General features: G+C 45.1%; 3 protein-coding genes across 5 annotated transcripts in view; 2 read left to right on the forward strand and 1 right to left on the reverse strand.

Moving 5' to 3' along the window:
- megf6 (multiple EGF like domains 6) overlaps positions 1-20,462 on the reverse strand; it is a 35,191-nt gene extending 14,729 nt beyond the window's left edge. Inside the window, exons 1-16 of the mRNA XM_062561109.1 lie at positions 20,191-20,462; positions 18,837-18,971; positions 18,614-18,723; positions 18,322-18,426; positions 10,956-11,078; positions 8,558-8,680; positions 7,758-7,883; positions 7,422-7,544; positions 6,654-6,776; positions 6,053-6,190; positions 5,802-5,924; positions 5,511-5,633; positions 5,178-5,390; positions 4,959-5,087; positions 3,433-3,561; positions 2,952-3,080 (exon numbers count right to left, since the gene is read on the reverse strand). Coding sequence (XP_062417093.1) covers positions 2,952-3,080; positions 3,433-3,561; positions 4,959-5,087; positions 5,178-5,390; positions 5,511-5,633; positions 5,802-5,924; positions 6,053-6,190; positions 6,654-6,776; positions 7,422-7,544; positions 7,758-7,883; positions 8,558-8,680; positions 10,956-11,078; positions 18,322-18,426; positions 18,614-18,723; positions 18,837-18,971; positions 20,191-20,279 — 2,041 coding nt within the window. The 5' untranslated portion in view covers positions 20,280-20,462. The remainder of the gene's footprint in view (positions 1-2,951; positions 3,081-3,432; positions 3,562-4,958; positions 5,088-5,177; positions 5,391-5,510; positions 5,634-5,801; positions 5,925-6,052; positions 6,191-6,653; positions 6,777-7,421; positions 7,545-7,757; positions 7,884-8,557; positions 8,681-10,955; positions 11,079-18,321; positions 18,427-18,613; positions 18,724-18,836; positions 18,972-20,190) is intronic.
- On the forward strand, positions 18-2,994 carry LOC119222975 (EH domain-containing protein 2-like). Its single transcript, XM_037480016.2, has 6 exons — positions 18-320; positions 415-591; positions 797-894; positions 1,227-1,639; positions 1,752-1,916; positions 2,006-2,994. Exons 1-6 carry the CDS (start codon positions 100-102, stop codon positions 2,564-2,566), a joined length of 1,635 nt encoding a protein of 544 aa, XP_037335913.2. The 5' UTR covers positions 18-99; the 3' UTR covers positions 2,567-2,994.
- Positions 20,463-21,043: 581 nt separating the features above from the next.
- mffa (mitochondrial fission factor a) lies at positions 21,044-26,390 on the forward strand. Of its 3 annotated transcripts, XM_037465774.2 has the most exons (8): positions 21,044-21,255; positions 21,929-22,146; positions 22,346-22,515; positions 22,614-22,705; positions 23,704-23,868; positions 25,109-25,165; positions 25,392-25,476; positions 25,565-26,390. In XM_037465774.2, the coding sequence occupies exons 2-8, from the start codon at positions 21,933-21,935 to the stop codon at positions 25,694-25,696; spliced, it is 915 nt and encodes a 304-aa protein (XP_037321671.2). In that variant the 5' UTR covers positions 21,044-21,255; positions 21,929-21,932; the 3' UTR covers positions 25,697-26,390. The 3 variants fall into 3 exon arrangements, with proteins under 3 accessions (XP_037321671.2, XP_037321680.2, XP_037321689.2); XM_037465783.2 differs by lacking the exon at positions 23,704-23,868; XM_037465792.2 differs by lacking the exons at positions 23,704-23,868; positions 25,109-25,165.
- Positions 26,391-26,409: the final 19 nt, after the last annotated feature.

Genomic DNA, 26,409 nt, shown 5'->3' on the forward strand with positions numbered 1-26,409 from the left:
TGAGAGAATCTGCTAATACCCCCTCCATCACTCGGCTTGCTCTCAGAAGCGCGAGCCGCCCCCTCGCGCTGAGAGGTCAGGAGCAACGATTCCATCAGCATGTCCGTCCGGAGGCTCAGGAGCGACCCGAAAACACTGGGGGACGTGAATTTGGTGACAGAGGAGCTGAAGAATCTTTACTTCAAGAGGCTGCTGCCCATCGAGAAACACTCTTCTTTCCATCACTTCCATTCTCCGCGCTACGAGGACGCGGAGTTCGACAACCAACCCATGGTCTTGGTGATAGGTCAGTACTCGACGGGAAAGACCACCTTTGTCAGGTAAGAACCAGAACACCTGCATGCATTTTTTCATTCCCGGGGAAGGCGTTTAACTGAGCCGTTTAACCGCTGTGAACGGCTGCTTGGACTTCAGATATCTCATCGAAGAAGATTTCCCTGGTGGCAGAGTTGGGCCCGAGCCAACCACCGACTGCTTCACCGCCCTCATGCACGGAGAGGCGGAGGGGGTCATCCCCGGCAACGCCCTCACAGTGGACCCCAAAAAGCCCTTTCGCCACCTGGACCCATTCGGAAACGCTTTTCTGAACAGGTGATGCCAGTCGGGAATCAAGAGCCTGGAGGAGAGAGGGGGAAGGATGTTTCCTTGTTTCCTTTTGCTTTGGAGATACTAGCGTAGAAGCATAGAAGCACTGATTCATCACAGCGATTCATCCTGCGTTCTCCAAATGAAGGCTGGAGAGTAAAGGCTTTGTTTCGGGTGTTTTTTAATGTTGACGCATTTTGTTCATTTGTAGGTTTCAGTGCGTCCAGATGCCAAATAAAGTCCTCGAGAGCATCAGCATCATCGACACCCCGGGCATCCTGACCGCTGCTAAAGGAAAACTGAGCCGCGGTGAGTCCCAGCACTTTTCCCCAGTCATTCCTTTTAAGAAAGTTGGAAAACATCGTTTTTGTCGGGATTAAAGTTCCTGGTTGGAAGCAAAGTCTTTGCAGCTGCGATGAGATAATAGTAAAGCAAGACTTGAAGCCAGAAGCACAGTTGGGAGGAGGGGGGGGGGGGGGGCGAGCAGGGCTGGGAGTAACTGAGCAGTTGTTTTTACGAATGCATTCATCTTGCGGGGTGTGACCCGAAAGTGTGGGGATGTCCTCTGGGATGTGCATGTTTCTCGAGGCCCTAATGAAAAAACCCCGGTGCTTTGGTTCCCCCCCCCCCCCGCCCCCCAGGCTACGACTTCCCGGCCGTGCTGCGCTGGTTCGCCGAGCGCGCGGATCGGATCATCCTGCTGTTCGACGCGCACAAGCTGGAGTTCTCCGACGAGCTCACCCGGGCCTTCGGGGCCCTGTGCGGCCACGAGGACAAGCTGCGCGTGGTCCTCAACAAAGCCGACAGGGTGGACTCGCAGCAGCTGATGAGGGTGTACGGCGCCCTCATGTGGTCGCTGGGTAAAGTGTTTCGGACCCCCGAGATCCTGCGGGTTCACGTGGGATCTTTCTGGTCGGAGCCCAGGCAGCCGTGTGACCACTACCAGCTGTTAGAGCTGGAGGAGGAGGATCTTTTGGCCGACATTAGGAACCTGCCCCGGAACGCTGCCGTACGCAAGCTGAACGACTTGGTGAAAAGGGCTCGCTTGGTGAGGGTAAGAGGTCTCACATGCTCAATGCCGTCACCCTCTCTTTGGATAAATATTTACAATTTGAGTTGCAGTGATGATGATTCTTCTTTTTTTTTTTTTCTATCCACCCTCATAGGCACATGCTCACGTCATCAGCTACCTGAAAAAGGAGATGCCGACAGTTTTTTGCAAAGAGAGCAAGAAGCACAACCTGATCTACCAACTTCCGCTGATTTTCACCAAGATCCAGCAGCGGCATCGAGTCCCAGCCGGGGACTTCCCCGACTGCACCAAGATGCAGGTGGAAACAATATGTTCAGCCGTTGCCTTGATGCGAAATGATCACAATGTTCCGTGAGCTTAACTTTTTTCTCGCGCGCGCCTTTTCAGGAAAAACTTTTGGGTCAAGATTTCTCCAGGTTCAAGACACTGAAACCCAGTCTGATGGCTTCCTTGGATAAACTCCTGACCAGTGACATCGCAGACCTGGTGCCCTTGATTCAACAACAAGAACCGAGAAAGACATCCCTCCCCGGCGTGCTGGACGGCGAGTTTTTGGGAACGTTCAGGCCCGAGCATTACAAGAAAGATTTGTTCAAGGAACTCCAAAAAGCCGGCGGGAGCGCCGAGAGCGATTTTGTCGAGTGGGCCGTGGCGAAACACAAGCCAAAGTACGATGAGATTTTCTTCAACCTGAGTCCAAACGGGGGCAGACTGAGCGCCAGCAAAGTCAAAGAGTGGATGAAGACCACCCTCCTACCCAACTCCGTGCTCGCTCATGTGTGGAGGCTGTCTGATGTGGACGGGGACGGCGCGCTGGACAACGAGGAGTTCGCCCTGGCGGTCCATCTCATTGAGGGAAAGCTGGAGGGCCACTGGCTGCCCCGAGAGCTGCCGTCGCACCTGGTGCCACCGTCCAAGCGGCCGCGCTCGGCCGGCGAGGACGAGTGAGACGGGGGGGACACTGCGAAAGGGAGCCTCGGCCTAGTTACAGCGTATATAATATTCAACCTTATAATGTGTTTGTATGAACCATCTAGGCCCTAAACCTAAAGATTGCTTTCATGGTTTGGATCTTTTCATCTACGGTCACTCAAATATCCACCGAAATGATTGAAATCCACCAGCAATGGCTGTCAATGAGATGTCGTTTCACTCATAAGGATGATGCGTTTGTTTTGAGTTACACGCAAAAGTTGCTCATAATCTCCTGTAATTTTGGGATCTATTATTTTTATTGATGGTAATAAACTTGAGGACTTTGCCAGTATGGTTCATCGCATCGACATCGCCATCATGCAGCGGGGGTGGTGATGAGGTCCCGGTTGGTACTCACGCAGGTGGCAGAAGCGTCCGTAGAGTCCCGGGGAGCACAGGCAGCCTCCATACATGCGGTTGCAATGTCCGTCGTTTGGGCAGTTGCACTTTTTTCTGCAGTGAGTCCCAAAATAACCCTTCGGACAACCTGGAAAACATGAAAAATGCCACTTGAGGATCTAAACAAGATAAACAAGAGTTAAAGTCGTGAATTGAATGACTAGTGATTTGTAGAAGTGTAAAGAAATAGTTTGCAAAATGCTGCTTCTGCTTTGTCAATTACTTTGCTTTGATTTGGTCAGAAAATTAAATGAAACAAAAGGATTTTAAAGGATAAAACAACTTCTCATTGCCAACAGATGCACAGCGTGGGGAAATAAGGCCACAATGCTTCATATCGAGGAGAAATATGTCTCGGACCACCAATTCAGAGCCTGATTGTTGCATTAACACCAGTGTGAGAATTGTGTGTGTGTGTGTGTGTGTGTGTGTGTACGAACCATCCTCGCAGAGCAGGCCCCGTACACCGGGGGGGCAGAAACACTTCCCAGTCAAAGGGTCACACGAGCCTCCATTCTGACAACGGCACAGGCTGCTACAGGCCTGCCCAAAGGTCCCCTGCGGACAGGCTGGAGGAGGACACAAGTTGATGAGTCAAACTGTGGGGGACGTCCTTTTGGCGCAGGAACAAAGACTTGAAAAGTACAGCGGCCAAAGAAAGGGTTATTGTCAAAAAGTGAATACGTGCACCTTTCTTCCTGTCTTTCCCCATGATTTGTGTCCTTCTGACACTTTTATTCCCTCTGGCCTTGTTGGCAATCCCAACACGAACCAGCTGGCTGTTTAAAATGTGCTTCACACTATCAAGTAAAAGTCGAAAATTTGATAAAACATCACACTTACTTCACAGACGTTAAATGTCACTCCAAGAGAAGATTACATGTAAACAATGGAGGTAACAGCATTAAAGATGACTGAATATGCATCACAATTAATATAGAAAAGGAGCAGGAAGAAAAGAAGAAAATAATGGAAATGCAAGCAAAGTAAATGAATAGTGCAGTTGGCGGGGCAGTGGGGCATCGATTCTGCTTCATAATGATGAAAGGTCCTTGGGGTATTTGGGGCATGTTGAGGCAACCTTAAAAAAACACTTTTATTTCACCACCAACTCTGTGAGTGGTTAACGAGTTGCCGTGGATGTGATTCTATGCCATGCGGTTCTACTATTGTTTCCTTTGTTTTTAATATTACTTTTGTGATTTGGATTCACTCCTAACATTTTATCATTTGCTCTTCAGTCACGTTTAGTTTGGTGTATGCAAGCTGCATGTCCTCAAGCTGCACTCTGTAGTTATTATTGTCCAGGCGGAAAACCCCAATTAGCTCTTTGCAATGCATCAGTACATCCTTTTTCCCCAGAAAACGCCACTAATGTCCAGATCCTCCCCTCCACGTCGTGCATCTAAATACTACTAGTTCCTCCAGCGGACTTGTCCCACATGGCTCTCCTCTGGTGATTACCGGCCTGACTTCTTGGTTGAGACCAAACACAGCCATTAATCACGGAGCCGGATAGGAACAATGGAGCCTTGCTTGCTAACCCGGGAGTGGACATCCTTGGCCCTTTGGGGCTGTGCTCTTGCTGCAGGGCCTGGCCTCTCTCCAGCCGCAGACAGATTGATTCCCCTGCTGCTCGTGTGTTCTGGAGCCCATAAACAACCGAGTCTCCCACACAGGGCGGCAGACAGGTTTTTGACACATGGCCCCTGATCGATGCACATCTCATCTCTCTTATTAAACTACACCTCGCGGCTGTGAATAGTTCAGACAGACCATGAGGTGAGTGAGTGCAGGACTGTGCACTGTTGACATTATCCCATGGGACATGTATATGTGATCTGGGCATAAATGATACATTTTTTTAGTCTGTACGTTCTGGGCGACGGTGAAAACACGGCCCCCGACTACCTGCGGAGAAAGAACCACCTTCAGAGAAAAGCTTGCAGGCTGTCAGTCGACTTACTCTCGTTGCAGACGACCCCGGTCCATCCAGCTGAACACTCGCATCCGTCTCTGACGTCACCACACCGTCCGTTCACGCAGTCCTCGCAGCTCACGCTGCACTCCTCTCCAAACGAGCCGTCCAGACACACTGAGAGAGAGAGAGAGAGGACTTGATGAAGCCATCACGTGGTCGGGTTCCTCGGGCGGGCCTCGGTGTCGCTCCTTCCCCCCCCTGTACCTATGGCGCTGTCCAGCCCGAGCTCTCCTCGGCGCTCCCTCTGGGCCTCGTGTTCTGTTTCGCCGCCGCCGTAGCGGGCGCGCAGGGCGGCCGTGTACTGCAGCAGTCGAGGAGCGTTGCGGAACAGCAGGTCTGGTGATCTGTGGACATCCAGCTGCTCGTCCTCCTCCCCTTCTTCATCCACTTCTTCTTCCAGTTCTCTGCCATAGAGAGCTAAAAAAAAAGAACAACGTAAGTTATATGAACGTTAACTGGCTCAATCCGCCTTGTCTTTTACTTACTAATTAAATTACCATTCTATCCAAGAATAACTACAATGTTCCTGTCACTCACGAACGCAGGAGTGCTGGTCCTGATCCAAGCGGAAGCCCAGCTCACAGAAACACTCATATGTTCCCAGGGTGTTGACGCAGTTTTGTTCGCAGCCCGAGGTCTCCGCTCGGCACTCGTCGATGTCTGGAGGGCAAAAATGACATGAATGAAATGGGTCGGAACAACGGCAAAACTCAATGGAAGCCGTTGTCATGGAGTGGTTGGTTGGCATCGAGTTTGTGTGAAACGTGTTGCTTTTGTGAGCACGATGTTCTTTTAACTGCTTTGAATTGGCCCTAAAAGCACTTTTACCATCGCAGCCACAGCCGTCCGGACTCAGCCGGTGGCCGGCCGTGCAGCTGCACTCGTAGCCGCCCGGGTAGTTTCTGCAGAGGTGGCGGCAGCAGGACTCCCCAGTGACACACTCGTCGCTATCTGAGGGAGGCACGCGGTTCGGTTTCAACACGAGGCCAGAAGGACACAAGCTGAGGGACGTTGTGAGTGAGTGAAAAGGAAAAAGAAGGAAGGGAAGGAGGAGGAGGAGGAGGAGGAGGAGCTCTCACCCACGCAGGTCTTCCTGTGCCGGTCCAGCTGGTAACCGTGGTTGCAGGAGCACAAGGGGCCATTGGTGGCGTGCTCGCAGTGATGGGAGCAACCTCCATTGTTCTTCTCACAGCTGTTGACGATCTCCATCTCAATGCCTGGAGGAGACAGCACCACACTTAAAGGGCACAGCTGAAACATAATGTGTTTTGTATTATTATTAATATTATTATTATTGCCATCCCCAAATGTCCTAAAGCTCTTGGTGTTTAGTAGGGAATGTGTGGTTATTATCAGCCACTAGGCCAGTTGAGTGTGATACTCGAGGAGACTTTGGCAAGATTTTGTGGGCATTGCAGTCTTGAAACTTTGCAGCTGTGTAGATGACATCAAGTTTTAGTTCTAGTTGAGATGAGCGAGGTGGGGAGGTGGTTATTAGCCCCCCCCCCCCAATTTATGCCTCTTTCCTGATTTGGAAAGAAGCCAAGGTCTTATCACGTTGCTTCAAAAAACAATAAATGCATTCTGCTGTCCTTCACTTTTTAGGCAAAAATATAGACGTTATCTGAGGGATTTGCTTATTTGCACAAGTTTTTAAAAAAAAAATCCGCCTTTACTTACGGTAGCACTGTTTGCCGTCAGCACCAAGTTCAAAGCCCTGATGGCACACACAGCTGAAGGAGCCCGGCATGTTGGCACAGCCATGGGAACACTCGGCACGGCCTGAGCCGCACTCATCAATGTCTGTAGGAGGACACGAAAAGACAAAACGAGAAGATAAAAAAAGGCGAAGTTCACATATCAAAGATCTATTTTGCAAAATTGCACAACACACAAGACTTTATCTCTAGGTCATATTGAGACGGAGCATTTCAGAGTTGATGTATATCCTCTTATTCGCTAACCCTGATGGCCTAACGCAGTTTACTCTCAGCATCAGAGGGGCCTGGTTTATTATGGTTCATACCGCAACAAAACACACTTTTAGAAGGAAACACTGATGCAACCAGCTCATGAATCAACTCAGAGCTAGAAATGTTAAGGGTCTCAAGTTTAAGTTCAAGGCTAAATAATGATGTTCCATTATTATAAAATCTTCAAAACCACATAACAAAAACTTAACCCGCTGGTTTTCTCTTTTACCTCGTGTGTGGAACAGAGAAAATGTTATCAAGGGGGGCATCACGAATCAGAACGGGTGTGTTTCCGAGAGCCACTGTGGCCAAACCGTATGGAAAAATCCTCAGTGTGTTTCTGCTCAACTGCAGCACATTCCAGGGAAAGGTAGTTATTTAGTGTGCGTGCAGACAGTCGGTTGTGTGTGTGTGTGTGTGTGTGTGTGTGTGTGTGTGTGTGTGTGTGTGTGTGTGTGTGTGTGCGATTCCTCACCTTCACAGTTCTTGCCATCTCCAGACAGAGTAAAACCAGGTCGGCAGCTGCAGTGAACCCGGCCGTCCTCTGAGAGACACAGCTGGGAGCAGCGTCCATTCCTGTCCTGGCAGGGGTCCCTCACTGACACACACACAAATAAACACTCAAATGAAGGAGATTCTCTCAACTAGATTTACCTCCTTTTAACATAAAAAAAAAGGTGAGTGCCCTTCTGTTTCTGTCTCCTTTAACCTGCAAACCGCTCAGCTGTAGCAAAAGAAATCGTATTTTTGCTGGGACTTGATGCACTTTTTGACATCAGAAGAACCTGAAATATTTTGCATAATGACTCACGTTCACAGTGTCTCCCGTCCCTCTTCAGCTGATAGTTCCTCCGGCAGTCACATTTGTAGTTATTGTTCCCCGTGTCCACACACTTGTGCTCGCATCCGCCATTCAGAATTGAACACGAGTTCACAGCTTAACAAACAAAGACATGAACACAGATGGTGAATAAGGGTAAAAAGTGCTTTGTCGTCCAATTACAGAATGAATAGATGAAGCTCTGAGCAGCAATAGGATGTTTAACATCTGAAGGCACACAGGTACATTTGCGTCTGTTGGCACTGTAAAATGTCCTTTCACACCTCGGACGATGCATCCGTTGAATTATGGGAAACTCTTAAAGTAAAGGCTGGAAACTAGAAAGCGATATAAGCGGTACTCCTGGTCACTAATTATCTTTCCATCCCATTACTCCTGTGATTTAACGAGGTACCAAATATAAATATTAGCTGTGTGCCTTCTGGGAGCTTTAAACACAGACATGATGACACAGACGGGATGTAAAACGTGGGGAACGGCTGGCTTTTAACTCAATAATGACTCAAACAGGTACAATTTAAATAACAGAGTCGGTTGTTGCAGTTCTAAAAGATTAATAGTCTGTAAACCTTATATGTCACACACCTTTATAATAATATTTGTATCTACAGACCAGCTTTCTAACCACAGAGACAACATTTGACTAATTCTGTTGTAAGTATCATTCCTTTATGTCACTGGGGAATTGTGGCTGCAATAATCCCGCTATATTAATGAGGGATAAATGCAGTGCGTGAGAAGGCTTAGCACAGGCTTAGTTTAGTACTCACCGATGCAGGTCCGACCATCGGAGTGCATGCGGAAGCCCTCACTGCACTCACAGTGAAATGAGCCTGGTGTGTTGACACACGTTTGCTGGCATCCTCCGTTGAGCTCCTCACACTCGTTTACATCTGAGCACACACACACACACACACACGTATACTGATAGCCACGCACGGACCAATTTTCATTAAGTAAACTATTCATTTATACGAGGGAAAATTACCACAAACTGTTGTGCAATATAATAACACCAACCACAAAGACCCAAAACCCTTTCTCTGCAAACAAACATTCATCGTGGGTTGTATAAAGTGTGATATCCGACGTATGTATAATTAAACATTCCGTCTGCAGCAAGCCAAATAGTGTGAAATGAAAGAAAAAAAACATGCACAACAGATTTAATGAATCAATTTGACCAGATCTCCAGAATTGTATTCTCTGCTTTTCTATATTTCCCAGGGACATTCATTTTGGAGTATTACGTGTACAGTTCAGCTGTGTCATGTTTAAAACCTACCATGACCATTGTAACAGTGAGGGATACATACATAGAAGAATTCAGTATGCTTAACCACGCTGACCCTGTGTCTTGACAGAAAACGTGCACGCATAATGTCTCTGGCTCAAGTGACGAATGGTTCGTGCAGCAGCATGCGTGCAATCAATTTCCTGCACAGGAGAGGCTTGCATATGGCCGAGCACGTGTCAAACCAACGTTCGTGTTCCACAGAGACAGGAAGCGAGCTCAGAAGACGACAAACCTGGACACCCTGCTGAAGGGCAATCGGGCATCAGTATGCACATCTGGGCAACACATCACGCGTCCTCTCAAACCTCCGTCCACCTGTCACCTCCGACGCTGGATTTTCAGTCCGCAGCGGTGACAGAGGACACGCTTGCAGGGAGGGAAAATATTGTTGCAAATTCCCTTTTTTCGTGCAGGGGTTGAGCATGTGGTTCAGTTTATTTGAGCAATGCATCCCTTCTCGGGGGGTTAAAGGGCTCACTAAGTAGTGCAGATATTGTAAATCATTTTGAAATAGTTTTCCCTGCACCTTCAACACTGTGACAGCCCCGTGGGAACGGCCGTCTCCAAAACGATCTGTGCTATTTTAATAGGAGCTACAGGGGGGGGGGGTGTTAAACTGGGGGCCTCTCACCAGTAAAACAATCCTTTTAGTATTCTGCACATTGATGATCTTGAAAGGGTTTAAGGCATTTATATCCGTTTGTCCAATTTATGCAGACATCTGCACGAAATGAATTATCACCACCTAACCGGCAACATGTTCATGAGCCGTCCTGTGATGGCACTTTAACACATTGGCGGCCATTGTAGGGGATTCCTTACACGCAAAACAATAGACGCAGCGCAGGGGGGGGGGGGGGGGGGGCAGTTTTGTAAAGGTTAATATACTCGTCGGTCTCCTCATGTGAGAGGATTTCAATGGCAGACACACACAATGGTGGCTTTTCATCGCTGGGCGAGGTGGTGCGTGGGGCAGCAGCGGCGGGAGTTGTTGTGTCAGAGGTCGAGGGGCACGAGGTCTGAATGATATGGTGTGACACCGTCTGGCTCTTATCGGAGCTGCTGAGTTAGCATCTACGACTAGACAATGAAACAGCCTGAACATTCGGGAGGACAGGTGGTCGCAATTTACCAAAAGCTCAACGAGGATCGGAGGCTCTACGATGTGAGAGCAAACGTTTCAGTGTCACTGTTGTGCTGAATGTAGGTTTAATATGTGAGAAGTTTGATCACATTTTCATCTGTAAAAACAAAAGTGCATAGAGACAACTCAGTAGATTCAAAATGTCAGAGGAAAAACTTTTCAGAATGGTTTACTAACCATTCAAATTCCCCGGATGAAAAAAAGCAAGTTTTATTTTCCTGCAGCCCTTTAAATCCAAACGTTGTCTTTCCCCATAAATATGACCACACATACAATTCACACAAAAGCCTCAAAAGGGAGAACTTCCAAGCTGCCGAAGCTGCTTCCGTCTGTCTTCTCCACTAGCTGGTTCTCAGACTTTAAATGGTTACTAAGTGACAATAAGGGTTAAAGGTCAGGGCCTTCTTCACACCTGTAGTTCTAAAGGTCAAATGGGCCTCAGTGCCCAACTCTAACGCAGCATATTTCGGTCAGATGATACGGCCAAACTGAGAAAGCCTGCTGTCTGAGAACAGAAGCTCATGAGAAAAGGTTTAGCCATTTAAAGCCTGTAGTCTGGCCTTTAAAGTGGGTCTTAAGTAGGCCAATTTAGGGAGGAGATTTCACATTGAATGACCCAACATTTCTGCACCATCATATGGGCCCATGTCTCAACTCAAAGCGACGCATTTGGTGCATTACACAGGCGTTAATAGTCCTTTTAGGCAGGTGGCATGCCGGCTCTTACCATGACATGCCTTGCCATCGGGCCCCAGTCGACTGCCTTCGGGACACTTGCAGTAGTAGCTGCCGATCGTGTTGCAACAGAACTCCTCACAGCCGCCTTCCTCCACTTCACATTCGTTAACATCTGGAAGAAAAGGATTTTTACCCACATAATGCGGAGTCGACAAAACAAATAAAGTACTTTTCAGGAGAAAGAAAATCAGCATTTCACTGAGGGTGAAATGGTTCCCAGGTTTTTTCCTTATTTACTTATTGTACTCCAGGAGAGACATCTGATGCCTGCAGAAAGGGGTCAAAGAGTGCTTTCCTCAATACTACATTCATTATGAATAATTATCTAGATTGGAAGGTAAGAGCAAGTGCAACATGTTCCTGTACGCACTGAAAGGGTACATGACACGGAGCACTCACTTCAATCTCCATCACAGTTTATTTGTGCTGTCTTACATTGAACTTCTTAATATTATCATATCTTTCATAGTGGAAAGTGTCGGTCCGCTGATACTGGTGAGATGGTGGGGATAATGGTTTCCCCTCAAGCTAAGGAGAAAACAGAACATCTGCTTGAATGTTCTTGTGTCCTCGACAAACATCGGCCACCGAGTCCCGATTGCTGCTTATCTCATCAGGTGTTATTGATTCATGTCCTCTACAGTAAAGCACCTCCCATGTCCAATGTCTCCGTGGACCAGCAGGCTTCCTGCATACTGTTTTGGAGTACTCTAACATCAACTTATTCAACAAATCTTCCACCACGTGTCCATTCGCTCTCCCGTGTTAAAAACATCAGGCAAAGAAAGTCCAGATCAATAACTGCATGAGCAGGCCTGACTTGTCTCTCAACGCTCTTTAATGAATGTGGAGGGTTCTGGCCCGAAGAGATTTACGTTTTTTTTACTCACCGAGTGGAAATTGAGTCTCTGGCTGGAATGATTTGTATTTCCTGTATTTTGTAAATCTCTATTCCCACATTTCTATTGTAACCAATTGGCACGGAAAAAGAACGCAGCTTAGCACACGTCTAAAAATCATACCACAACTAATTGATATTGCAAGTTCAATCATTCACCTGAAAACAATATTGTACTTTGCACTATTTACTTATTAAATGAACCAAAGCGGTACATATGATAATGTAGCAGGAAAGATTAAATTACTGCATTTAGTAAATACTTGATATTTTATTTTCTTATCTTGAGACATTAGGTTGCTACTTTGACAGAAGACGTGTTCTGGTTACTTTAGCAGAGGAAGGAAAGGTCCATCAAGGGCTTTGGAAGAAGCACGAGATCCTGTGAACCAGAATAAAGGTCAAAGGTCGTTCTTAGACAGCAGAGGAGCTTTAAGGAACCCGTCACAGAGAGGAAAGTGAGCCTCAACAATCAGCTCGCTAGTGAATACAGAGAGAACAAAGGTCGGATTGTGCTCAAGATGTTGCATTGAATGACATGGACAGCTTGCTGGAGAAAAGGATACAATCAATCAAGGCCTTGAACACTGAGGAAGAATACCAGTTGTCATTGGGTCCTCATTCAAGCACAGAATGACAGAGTGAAGAAACACAGCGCTAGTGTCTTATGGCACTTTTCCCAAGAATCTCATCTGTTTTACATTTACCTCTTCTTGCAAAATTCATCCTAAACGGGCGCTGTTCTGTTCTTGTAATCAGACATCTTGAATCATTGGATCCGGGTTCACAAACTGATGTGCATAACTTCATTAGTGAGGGCGATTTTCAATCAGCAGATCAAACAGAGCTGCAGTGATCACTGCACTTTGGTGAATTATTGGGTATGGTCAATTAGTAGTAACAAAGACAATTGCAGTCGATCTGAACTGATGAATAACGGAGAACAACATGATTTACTGTGGACACGAGATGTCTGGTGGTATTCTAATTAGTCTGCTCTGGTAATGATGACGACGCCTTAAGTTTTCACAACCCGTCGAGTGAGTTGAACCTTGATTGAAGTTATTAATGATCACATGCGTTTTGAAAGAAAACACATGTCCTTAAAGTTGAACTTTTTGCCCTGTATCTCCTTGAAAGCATCCGTCAACTTCTAAATCTGGAGAAGCCATCCTCCTTGGTTGACCAGCAGAGGGGAGAGAAAATGTGTACCACTGCAGGAATGAAACAGGGCTGAAGATTTAAATGCCTTATGTTCAGTGCGTTGTCTTTTCACAGCAACAAAGCAGGACAGATCTTATTTTTTTCACTTTGATGGTAGAAAAGCATTTAAACCTTGGACGAGACTTATTTAAAGTTACAGTGTCACAAATGTGACCATTATCTAGTTCCCAAGGTAATGCATCCTAAAGGTGCCTGCTAAAGTAGAACATAGCATATTTCCAAAAGAGCAAAGACTGACTGCAAAGCTGCTCCACAAAGTAATAATCATATTGACTCCCTTTTTTTCTGTAGCCAACCAGCAGCAATATGGGTCCAGGGAGGAAGTGAGGAAGATGGATCCCTAGCAGGGCCCTCCCTTGTTTCCCTGATGCTAACGCTACATGGGCAGAGACAAGTTCTTAGCTTTCTCCACTGCTGCCATAGGAATCTCACAGTGAGCTTTGGGAGCACATGGTCAATCACACACACCATTAGCTCTAACACGCTCTGCATTAACCTAGCAAACAACTTTAATGAGCTTCTTCCTCTGATAGCTAGGCTAAGCATGTAGCACATGTAGAGCCCCGGCTGTCCCCGTGCCGTGTCGCTACCTCCAAGTTGGCACATGATTCATGCATCAAGACAGTTATTGGGAGACCTGAGATATGAAACAATGAGACAGCTGGCCTTTTACATTCCAGAGGAAACGTTTGTCTACATTACGATATATCAAATGATCCTCAAAACAGGCGTTGGTGGCCTTTACGTACTCTTGAACTAACACTTAAATGTAGGCTTGAGTCTCCATCGCTGCTAGGTCTGATATACTCTGCCAGAAGCTGCAGCGGCTTTTAAGTCAGGTTTCAACAGGTGATAATTACCATAAATAGTTTTCTTGAGTAATATCACAATGTATTTGCTTAGTTCTGTTTGTCCAAAGAAAACAGTCTACAGTTTATATGGTTTCCATCATATATTTATGAAACCTAATCTGCAGCAGAGTTTTGACGCAATTATGTCCCTCTAATCTGTTCACTGCCTTTAGATTAGTGTCCATTCTCCGGGATTCAACTGTGTTAAGAGGAAGAGAGTTTTGGTGCACGGATTTTATTCCAAGCAAGCGTATATATCTTATATAAGCTTTATACCTCATTCGCTGACAAGGATTTAGCCTAGACTTATCACAGTCCGATTGATTTGTCTAACAGTCTTAGAAATACTGAGGAAAACATTTGTTTGATTGGTTCCTCTTACTCAAAACAGAAGGCTTATAATAGACCTGGACCTCCACAGTGGAACATAGTGGGTGGAAAGACTGGAAGAAGAATCAAACTATGCATGGTGGATCATTCCAGACCTGTAAAAGACATCATTGTTCCCTGAAGTTGTGAAAACAACGTAAGGAGTAACAGAGACATCATTTTTCACGTCCTGTTTTTCATACCTTACGTTGCACCAAAAATGATCTTTAAGTATTCCTTTTGTTTCCCAGGAGAGGAAAACATATCTCTACTATATGTATTACATTTGTGTAATTAAATATTTTTTTTCTGACTGGGTTTTTGAGTTTATTTACTTCCAGGATTTAAACAGATGAAATTGAATTCATTCACAGGCTCTAAGGTTCAGAGCAGAAGAAGTCCTGCCAGTGAAATATCATGTGAAAGCGTTCAAATGAAGGACATCAAACACTGGCTGGGAATCCATAAAGGAGCACATTATATTAGATATTCTTTGACTATGATAAAGCCATATTCAAAAGCACTTCTAAAGCACCTATATTTTTGGGAGAACAGAGAAAAAGTTAATAAAGGAAACTTAGATTTGCTTAATTAGAACCTGGACAAAAACCCGTACAAAAGCCCCTCCTCTTGCCCTCAATTCAGCACAGCAAGATGTTAAATGAAGAGCTGAGTCAGCATCTTTTTCCACAGTGTTTTAATCCCCTCCTTCTACTACAAGCTGATCCGGTCAAAGATGGCTGCTGTTGTACTAAAACCATTACACGTTGAGTTTAAATCATAATTACCTAATTTAATGCAGGCAATTTATGAAGAATGGCTAATTTATGTCCTCCAGTAAGCTAACACTACCAAAAGATTTAAGAGCAGCTCTACTGTAAAGGAGATACAGATGAACTCTGTCTAATTGGTTAAAGTTTACATTTATGGACACACAGATGCACAGGTGTGTTTAATCTAACTGGGAACACGGGAGACATCTCAGGGTCCTGGGGATTAATCACTCGAGTTCATGTCTTCAAGTGAAGAGCGAAAAATGTGAATGAGACAATTGTTACGCTTTCTGCTGTTCTGTCAAAACATGACAATAAATAATTTCTTAAAAACGTAATTCTGTTTAAGCATGGGAGGTGTATGTATGTGTGTGCATGTTGGAAAGAAATAGTGTTATCATTACGTAATGACTTCTTGTGTCTAATACCTCTACTGTTACCTCCCCCCAATGTCTGCCTACATTCCTAGCTGTCTCATTAAAACCTCTAGTTAAACTGCATCCAGTCTTAGGAAATGTCCATGATCATTGCCCTATAAAGTGCTCTGAAAACCAGATGGTTTCTGCCCTCACACTCTTAATGTCATGCAGACCCGTGCATCCTTTTAACCAAAGCTAAGCCCAGTCCAGGCCTTAATAGAGTGAGACCGAGGGGCATTCAGAAACAGGAGTAAAATGAAAGTACCACAGCGTGTCTCGGGCACAATGCTTGGGCTGCGTCCAGGCCGCTTATGGCCCCGCAGTGACCACGCCGCAGCAGGCCTTGATGTCAACCGCCTTCTGTCTCAGATCAGAGATTGGAAGCAGGTGAGCGCCCGGCCCCCCCGCGACGCACAATGGGGGCTCCACCAGCGCGATACGGCAACGATAGCAAGGAGAGCGACGTTCAAGCAGGCGTTCGACATGGAGTGCTGAAAAGAAAGGGGGGGGGGGAGGTATAAACTCTCCTTCTCCTGAAAGACCCATAAACGCTGATATCAATAGTGAGTGATAATCTGCCGCTTCCATAAAAAAAATAGGATTGACCACATTTGATCTCTTTAATTGCAGTTCTGGTCAAGCATAATGTTTCATCCACCTCAGAAGGACACACATTTGACTGGTAGTACGTGAGTTATTGACACTGGGGACATAAAAAAAAAAGCTGTTGGAAAAACATTCATATATTTTCACCTTTTGAGGTGACAAGAAAAACTCCCATTTCGCATTTATACTTCCAGCTGTTACAGAAAGACACCGGTATTCATTTGGAGTGAAGTAGACCAATAAGTCTAAAATAACCAATATTCCCTTTTGTAGCTTTAAGCTCCACAAACTGTCTCATTATCTACTCCACTATGTTCACCAGCTAATAGCTGAGCATTTTCATATTTAGAGCTGGGAAGTCCAAAGTAGGTTTTACAGCTTTTTCTCTGTATGCCGGGAATAGAAACTAGGGTAATAGAAGATTTGAAAATGAGCTATAAGCCTCCAAACTCTCTGCGGATCCGTCACTATGAGCACCATCCTTCACATACGAGTCATCGGCAAGTTGACGGACACCCAGGAAATCAACCATGGTCGAGGCAGACACCAGGCAGAGATGCTCTTGCACGCTTTTACAGGCTTTGCATGCAGGAGGAAAGGATACACGCATATGAGGCAAACCCCCATAAAGCATCCGAAGAAGCCTTGGGAATCATCTTCAAGTCCTGCTGGTGTTAGCGGGGTCAACATTCCTCTCTCTCTCTCTCTCTACTGTATCTGCTTGTTCTCCACCGTGAACGGCGCAGAGGACAGTACTAAAGTCTGTCACTGTGCAATGTCAGAGCTCACAAGGCAAATCCAATAACGGAGAGGATTCCCTGGTGGAACCCTGGTTGCTCAGCGTGCACCACATTCATCCACGTTGAAAATGTATCTTGCATATGTACTTTTTATGATGACAGAATTAGAAAAAAAACAACCTCTAAAACACTTGGACTCAAAGCGTACCCCTGAAACCCAGGATCACCAGTCGTGTCTCTGCACCAAGCACATGTTCCGTGAGAACAGGAGCTCGGCTGACTCTCTCCTTACACAATGATTCTGGCAGGGGGAGGATAAATCTGTCTCAAGAGATGTGATAAGGAAAAACGGCGACTTCGACGGCAGCGGGAAGTGTGGGAAAGGGAGAGAGCCCCTAGAGGAAGAGGGGTTGGATCACACGTCTCAATCAGTTCCTTATTGCCACTCCAACGTGTGAAAACCAAAGAGCCAAAACAAACGCACTGCAGAGCTGCCTTCGACAAACAAACAGCGACACGTCCCTGTCACCCCCCCCCCCCCCCCCCTGAAAAAACATTAACAAACATGCTCCTGTTTAGCGCGTTGACGTCGGCCGCAGGGGTTTGGACAGTAGAACCAAACAGACAACAGAGGAAACCTCTTAGAAGGGTTCACCCTTTAAACGATGACGGACGCCAGGCTCCCCCTCTGAGGGTCGACACTGGAGGTCGAATTAGCATATTGAGGAGCTTGAGGTGATTACGGTCTGAGGTGACAAAACACACTTTGTTTGTCTTCAACACAGAAATATCTTCTATCTATCTGACTTATTCCACTGGTTTAAAAAAAAAAGAAACCTTCCTTGCAGTTGCCAGTGGACTAATGGAGACTGCAGGAGTAACTGCTCCCAGGCGGGATAGAGTCTGGCACCCTCGTAAAAAAGGCAAATTGTCATTGAGCTCCACGGTGTTAATTAGTGAGCCTTGGAGCTGCTGCTTGCTGGATTCTGCTACTGTTCAAAAGAGACAAGCATTTCCTGTCTTTATGCTTTCTGCTGCTTTTGGCCTCGTTTACTTTTGTACAGGTAATCCGAATGTCAATAAGCGTATTTCCGTGTCCTCAATACGTATGTTTTAAAAAAAATGTTACCATTACCATCTGGATGTACTGCCATACAGGTTTTATAGTGAGGAGCCTCAGCTGGGTTGGCCACAGCACTCCAGGCTGGTAGTCTTCAAAGGAAACCATTGATCCCAGAAAGCACGTCCTTCTACCTTTAACTACCCGGAGACCCCACAGAGCCGCCTCGTCCAATCACAGCGGAGCAACGGACTCGCTCTGTTGACTGGGCCTGTTAGAGCCTTGACATCGTGTTGTGAAGGGTAGGTCGGTTTGTTTCTTCACAAAGCTGCACTCAGCTTGTTACGCACCAAACATGAAGGGTGAGGCGTGGAACCTGAAGGTTTATGAACATGGCCAACTTTTTCTAACTCACCATATTGGCATCGCGTCCCTTTAAAGCCCAGTGGACATTGGCACATCCGGTCTTCGGTCTTTGCACATTGGCCTCCATTGAAACATGTATTGACACCACAAAGCCCTGTGGAGACCACATATCATATGCCACATATTTTCATGTAGATGGAGATCTCTGCTCAGCTATGTTAACAAATAACAAATAAATACACAACGGTTTCATAACAACGTAAAATCTATCCCTTTGTGATACATGCAGCATGTTTGTATAATGCCATATGTACATATGTTTGTTTAATGCCATTACTCACTGTGCAGACAGCCCATTTCTTCACCCTCCTGAGTCCAGCCGGGGCAGCACTTATAAACTGTGCGTAGATCCGCACTGTACACCTGCCGGTACACCGTGTAGTAAGATGTCCTGAAAAATAGAATTATACATTTTTGGCACAGGTTTTTCTGTAAATTATAATATATGTTTAAAAATATACGTAAAAGCAGATATTACAACAGGTTTGTGCATTGAGGTGTCACCTTCTCTCGTAGCTTGTACACCATCTGTGGTTGGTGCATCCCTGCTTCCACACTTTAATCATACGGGAAAAAGCCTGGACACAAGGCTGACGGGCCCCCATCATGGACATCTCCTGGTCAGCACAAACATTTGGCCTGCGTATGAAAAAAATACAAAACGAGAAAGTATAAACACAATGGCTCAAAAAATGTGGCGAGATATTTACTTTAAATATAACAGAATAATTATATTAAATGAAAGTTTAATAACGCAACCATAAAATGTAGTGGGCAGGTCAGCAATTTCAGCAGAGCATGTGGTGTGGAGGTAAAGGTGCAAAAGCAAAAGATGAACCTGCTAAGCTGCTAAGGCAGTGAGGATCACATTACTTTTAATACAGATGTATGTAATGCCTCTGAGTGTAATGCAAACAGGAATGAGGTGCATGCAGAAAGAAAGAAATATAGTCATTTGTATGTGGCTCCATGCTGACTGGGTTTAGAGGTGGGCTGTACTGGTGTGGGTCTGCTGCAGAGCTAATGTATGTGTGCAAACAAACATGGAACCCCACATGCTCTACACGTGTTCAGTCGCATGGACTTCAGCTCATCACAGACATAATTATACAGCTTCCTGTTTGGTGAAATGTGCTTGTATTAAGGTCCAGAAAAAACAACGAGTCCGCAGGACCCCATGCGGCACGTCATAAACAACCACTTAACTTCCACAGGGAATTCATTTTTTTTTCCCTCCAAAATTGTTTGCATGTAATGTGGCTGGATGCGTGAAGCCCAGTGGTAGCACACATGCTTGAACTGCACAGCACTTCAGAAGCAGACCCAATCCAAACGCAGATATCCTAAACAAACTGTCCAGAGATGTTCTCCTCCAACCATGTGGCTTCAATACACAGCAGCCTGAAGTTAATTAGAGTTTCTGCTGTAGTGAGAACGATTCTTTCAATCATGTCCAGAAAAGTCTAATAAAATCAAGAAAACTCTGGTAGAGGAGTTTACAAAGAAACATCGCAGCCGATTGGAAGTTATTTTGCAGAAGCTCGTCACAACAAAAACATATACATCCTTTTAGGGGACCTGAAAGAGCGACGCCTAGTGGTCATTGATGAGAATAAACCACAACGTAACAGGATGACACACAAGATAAATCATTTTCAAAACAGAAAATAGAATATATTAAAATGTATTAGTTAAAAGGCAAAAGTACTAATATATCTATATAGACTATAATGCGTTGTTTCAGTCTTATTTTAAAGCACATATGGGTAAAACTCTCACTCACCTGACCATTCAATACAAGTGAAGTGCTAATCATATTAAAAACGGGAAGTTATATGAATCATAAAGTGTAACTTACATGCCTGGTTGCAGCTCTAAAGACGATGCGATGTGCAAAGTGCTGAATAATAGCACACACAAAATATCCGGGAACATAGTTGCAGCCATTTACGGACACGAGAGAAGTACTCAATCGGCGCGGCTTGTGCGTCCATCAAATGAAGACTATCCTGGCAGGTATGGAAGTCCGCCTTGAGACATGACTCAGGTTAATGTTTGGTTTCTTGGATATTTCCCGAGATCCAGAAGTGGTTTCCCTTTCTCTGTTGAAGCAGAGCTACGACTTGTTTCACGTCCATCTAAACCTTTGAATGGCTCCGAGTAAACGCACCACCCACAGTCACTTAGGGGCCACCTCCAAAAAAAAAGAAAAACCTTTGACATTGACCTGTGCACTCAGTGTTAGAATACCCAGACACGTTTCATGTTATCCTTGGAATAAAAACACTACCTGAAAGTTTGCCAGATATTATCCAAATATGTTGTATTTCGGGATGATGGAAATGGGAGTGAATTAACTATTTTGAATAAACTGGCTCAAGTAGTTAAATAACTCAAAGAAAGCAATTCACAACGAATACAATTTATTAAATTAATGTGAAACAGCAAATTGAGAGATCGGGACGATGAAAAGCAGAGCTTTCGGTGTGCAATGTAACAATACAAACAAAAAACTGGAACATGTACTATATAAACATTTTTGGTTGATGACCAATTAAAAATATATAAGACAGTTACAGTAAAAGAAAAGTTGCATATTGCGTATTGCATATTGTTGATATTAAATTGCAAACACTCCCCTACTGGTTTAAAACCAATGAATTTGGAGCAAGGTGCGTCGACGTAGCGACGTCACTTCCGCCTGAGCTCTGACGCTTCCTCTTTGAAGGACAGACAGCGGAAGAAGAGAGGAGGCGCTTCTCGTGTCAACACTAGAGATGCATGACAGCTACGAAATGTCCAATACTGGTACTTAACGGTACCGAATAAATTGTATTTAGACGTCTCTCTTTCCTTTTAAATTTGATCAAGAACGTTACTAACTTACCGGAAAGGTTGGATATCCGTAGCAGCAAACAAAACGGTAAGAAACCGTAACTACCCCGCTAGCTTGAAATGGCGATAACGTGTTGTCGAACGTTAGCTCTCCGACCAAAACCCACCTTAGCCTCGGTGATGTATTAACGTCACTTAACTTGCCATAGATCTTCCAGCAGTTACTTTAAATATTAACGTCAGAGCTGGACATTTTCCAGTTTACTAAGTTAAACTACTGCTTATGTTGTATTCACTGTATTATGCCGCCTAAATAACCGTCCGCGTCTTTATTAAGCGTTGCACCTTTGTTGATGTTAGCATCACTTTAGCATTGACGGTTAGAAACGGTTCAAACAAGCTATTAGTTGAATACTGTCAACAGTCAACGCTGGTTGGTGGGTAGAGCCTCCCGTTGTGTACGTGTTCAAAGTCAGACGCCACCTTATCTCAAGTCTCAAGTTGTCTTATGATCGTGTCACGACACAATTTCCATCTCTTACTCTTGCCCGAAGCTCATCAGCTGCACCAGTTTATTCTGAAAGGATCATTTGAGAGATTCTTATCTAGTTTAATTGGATGTGCCTGCAGGTGTGCTCCATGACCCGTTACTGGAACAATAAGAACACATGGATCTCTCACGTTGGCATGTTCCCCCCTTGGGACCTTTTTTTTGTGCTAAAAAATTAGTTCTGTGTTGCTGAACAAATCCTTCCTCACAGTGAAATGAACGGGGCAGCGTTCCCTTCCCCCATGGCGGAGATGGCAGAGATGAATCGTATCCAGTATGAGCTGGACTACACCGAAGGAATCAGCCAGAGGATGCGCATCCCTGAGATGCTCAAAGTGGCTCCTCAAGGCCGCGAGGACCCTAATCTTGGATCTCAGGAGGTGCCCCGCAGTGTCATAATGCAAGTGCCAGAGAGAATTGTGATTTCGGGTCAGTATGCTGTAAAGCATTGGGACAAAGTCTTGTTTAATATGAATGGAACTGAAACTAAAAGTGCCGCCATTATTCAACCTCAGCATTCGAATCCTAGTTCCTTCTTCTTCTATTACGCTAGAATCCTAATTGTTTCCACCGAATGAAGTAGGAAATAATAATCAATCTCTAATTCACTCCTTCCTTTGTTTGTCAGGAGACAGTAATGACCCACAGTACCCCAGACCCAGAGACCTGGACCTAATCCAGTCCACACCACTAGAATCCCTTTCACTCAAGACTCCACCCAGAGTCCTCACCCTCAGTGACCGACCCTTGGACTTTCTAGAAGAGGAGCAGCAGGCAGCTCCAGACAGTGAGGAGATGGTAAGCAATCAGCAATAAATAGTCTTTTACAAGATTTACTTATGATTTAAAGAATTTTCATGGTTTAACATGAATAAATCCGTCATAATCTTCTATAGTTGCAGCCTCAGACACGAGTACGCCGGGAACGTTCAGCCAGTGAGAACGCAGCTGCCCGTCAGAACAGTCAGCTGATGCGCAACGAGTCTGCGTGAGTATTGGTCTGGATATGCCATCATTTGCTTGGTATCCGCTCCATCTATACGCATGCAGTTGCATCTTTCTTTTGGTTCTGTGTTTTCTGTGTCCCTGTGTCTTTGTGGCGTAGCTGGTTGTCTGTGGTTTGCCGTTTTCCTGCTTTGTAGCCTTCAGCATTGCAGTTTTTTCAGTGGGACTAACCTATTAACACTGTGATCTAAATAATTTTGGTACTACTTTTTTGATTTAATAATTTACAGTATAGACATTTTTTCAGGAATTACTGTAAAACTAATACGTGTATAAACTGTTGCCTGCAATAGTCAGAGGCGCTGTCCAGGCTGCGCCCTTCCTTTGCCCAATGTCAGCTGGGAATCGGCTTCAGCCCCCCCTCCCCATCCTCCTCCTCTGCTGCTACCCTGAGTAGGATAAGCGCTTACAGATAATGGATGGATGAAGTCTTTAAACCTACTTGAAGACCACACTTGCCTTTCAACAACCTTTGAAAAGATAGCCCAATAGAATACCATTTATACTATTTTACCGTTTGTACTGTAGCTTCATTGGGGGGGAACCTTTTGGGGTTTTGGCTTTTGCACATATTAACAATTGTGTGGTTATGCAGCTTAATAACCGTCATGTCCCGATCATCAAATGCATGTGACGTCCTTGGTCCCTACCAGAACACGATCCTGGTCTGGAGTGAGCTCATCATAATTGGAATCATTATATTGCCAGTGGCTTTAGTTTATCTCTGTTTCTGTTTTTTGTTGGTTGTTATATGTTAGCAAACCACCGGGTCTCACAGTGTGAGTGGTTGGCAGGTTAAATGCTATTACTGCAACATTACTTTCTGATCTCTTTCACTCAGTTGAAAGTGAAGTTGAGGACAGTTTATTTTCCTTATTTCTCTCCCTCTCCTTCTCCTTCCTCCTTCCTTTCCTTTCCTCTGTTGTCTTGTTCTTCCCCTGTCCACTGAATTGGCTGCTCTTAATGGTGGGCATTGGGCAGTCCGGCCCCGTCCCCCCCAGCCACTGTCCACCCTTGCCCCACTCTCACCGCGACCGAAGAAGAACACAGCCTGTACAGCCCTAGCGGGGTTTTATCTTTCCTCCAGTCCACGACACGTCGGGCCTACCAGCAGGTCCTGGAGGTCTTGGACGAGAACCCTCGCAGGTGACCTCTCAATCATCCGGCCGTTTTCTGCCTCAATAAAAACGTGGCGCACTAGATATCGATCAGATAGGGCGAGAGAGTGCTGCAGGTATGAGTCCTCAGGCCCCAAGATAAGTTGGCGCTTTTGCACTGCCGGTTCCCTCGTCTTGATTAATATAGTTTTTCTTTTAATTGGGTTTTGTTGTGAAGCCTGAGATGATTTAACCCAAGTGAGAGATTTGCTTCAGTCACTACTTTGACGTGTCTTTAAAAAAGGCGGTTGCTTAAGTGGCTAAATGAGACTAGTCCACGTCTTCACGCCGTGCGCCAGGCCGCCTTCGGGTCGGCGGTGGTGACGTGAAGTCACACTGCCTGATTTTGTGTGTTTGTGTGCGTAGTCTTAATGTCGTAAAAGTTGTGTTCAGATTATCTGGCAGAATAAAACGTTCACGCATCATAAACAAAATCCAATAATAATAATAAGTCCCATTGGCATTTGCTCAAGGGAACCAGTGCAACACCAACGTCCTGGTTGGCCCAAACAAATGCATCATCCCTGCAGCACTCCGTACTGACTGGTGGTTGTTGTTTTGACTTCCTCAACGTCTCATTAAATCTACTTTGAGTTGTCTATACAGGAAGGCGTGTTGTTCCTTAATATTGTTTTGGCCCTTGGTTATGTTGTAAGTGTTTGTATTGTAGATTGAGGCATCACATGCCTAATATGTAACAATATTAATACAGCATGTATTAATCATAATGTAAAGGGTTTGGTAGGAGTCGAACCACTTGTTGAGGTCGCTCTCGGCCTTGTGGACTTGAATTTAGATTTGCTTTTGCAAAGGCAGCGATCCGCTTTACATCAGGAAAAACAATAATCAAACCCCACAGCACATGAATGTAAATAGTCACATACACGTTTCATCTTGCACATTTTATTTAAGGTTTTAACACTCTTAGAAGTTTTGAAGCTTTGCCCCTCCTTGGGAAGGAATATGACAAAAGCAGAGTGAAAGGAATGTTCATTTTAAAAGTTTGATGAATAAAACTCTCCTTAACACTTAGACGGGAAGAGGTGTCTGCAAACCAAAGCATTAAAAACATTGTGATCTGTTATCTGATCTGAAAACACTTCAATGAAAGTGTCTAATAAGGTGTCTTAACGGCTAAGGGTTAGTGGTGGGATGCAAGGCATCGGTTTATGTTGCTCTATCTCTCTTATTTTCCCTTCTCCCGACCCTGTCTTTCCCCACCTCTATAGCAAACCATCCCTGCGAGGGGGGGCGGCCTCGAGCTCCAACCCCCCGCATGACTCCAGGTAACTTCACCTGGCACTTCACCTTCATTCTGATCCTTTGTCCTTTTTCCTCATCTTGTCCTACCATTCATTCTCATTTCGGGGTCAAGAAAAACAAGATTTATACCTAGTAGAAAAATGTATTCAAATTAGCATTGTTAACTCTGCGATATACCAGAAACTCTAGGTAAATAATACACTCTTGTGTGGTTGACTTGATTCTCAAACTGACTGTCCTCTTCTCCAGGCTCGCACTTTCAACGTATGAAGCCACGCTGGACGCGGGGCCCGACGACATGACCGTGGTGGATGCAACGACGCTTCGGCGGCAGGTTAGTTGGCGTCAGGCGTCTCCGTTTCGGGGCTGAATGCGGAATCTCCGCCACTGACGAAACGCGCTTGTCACCGATCCCTCCGCAGCTCATCAAGTTGAACCGAAGGCTCCAGCACTTGGAGGAAGAGAACAAGGAGCGAACGAAGCGAGAGATGATCCTGTACTCGGTCACCGTAGCTTTCTGGCTCGTCAACACCTGGGTGTGGTTGCGACGTTGATTGAAAGTATTGCTGGCATCAACGTGACGGAAGAACGTACTATCCCTTATTCTGTGTCAAATGTTAGTTCACCGCTGCACTCTGCCCCCCTGTGAGGAAGACCTTGTAACGCGTGTACAAGGCCGGTTAACTACAGGGCTTATTATATGATTTAGTTGATTCAATAATACATGTAAAGTTTTATTTTTTTACTCTTATTTCCTCCTGTCTCACATTTTTTTTCTTTTTATTACAAACCTTCTTCCTCAACGCTAAGCATGACTTGTTGTAAATATTTGTCTGTCACTCAAGAGTTTTGGATTGAAGTCATCTGGATATAAAGTAAAGCATAGTTTACCAAAACGGAGCTGCAGTGTGGAGATGTGACATGTTGAATATTTATTGGGGAAAGAGTAATATGTGACTTGAATAAGGAAATGTTAGTATTGTAAGTATTTACTAAAACCATACATATGAAGTGTTGTCGTGTTTTTTTGCATGGTGTGAAACATGATCATCATCTTGCTTTTACCTGAAGAAAGATTTTCTCTTTAATATTTGGCTGAAGGCTTTTTCTATTTTTGGATTTATTTTTTTGTCATGATTTCTGCTGAACCCCAGTTTATTTTTCATAACTACTGCAGGTTTGGCTTGTTAGTCTTTTAGATGCTCGGTATAGTCTGTGCAACTGATTAAAGAATAATTAGAATCTTGACATCTGTGTTATCCAAATA

This window comes from Pungitius pungitius, chromosome 3 (assembly GCF_949316345.1).
Source record: "Pungitius pungitius chromosome 3, fPunPun2.1, whole genome shotgun sequence".
In the NCBI taxonomy this organism is placed as follows: domain Eukaryota; kingdom Metazoa; phylum Chordata; class Actinopteri; order Perciformes; family Gasterosteidae; genus Pungitius; species Pungitius pungitius.

Bases quoted from the DNA above. Each gene is read 5' to 3' on its own strand.
- LOC119222975 (XM_037480016.2), top strand. From the start codon at position 100: ATGTCCGTCCGGAGGCTCAGGAGCGACCCGAAAACACTGGGGGACGTG. The intron at 592-796 runs GTGATGCCAGTC...GTTCATTTGTAG, and splicing joins GGAAACGCTTTTCTGAACAG to GTTTCAGTGCGTCCAGATGC. The intron at 1,917-2,005 runs GTGGAAACAATA...GCGCCTTTTCAG, and splicing joins CCGACTGCACCAAGATGCAG to GAAAAACTTTTGGGTCAAGA.
- mffa (XM_037465774.2), top strand. From the start codon at position 21,933: ATGAACGGGGCAGCGTTCCCTTCCCCCATGGCGGAGATGGCAGAGATG. The intron at 22,706-23,703 runs GTGAGTATTGGT...GGCATTGGGCAG, and splicing joins CTGATGCGCAACGAGTCTGC to TCCGGCCCCGTCCCCCCCAG. The intron at 25,477-25,564 runs GTTAGTTGGCGT...ATCCCTCCGCAG, and splicing joins CAACGACGCTTCGGCGGCAG to CTCATCAAGTTGAACCGAAG.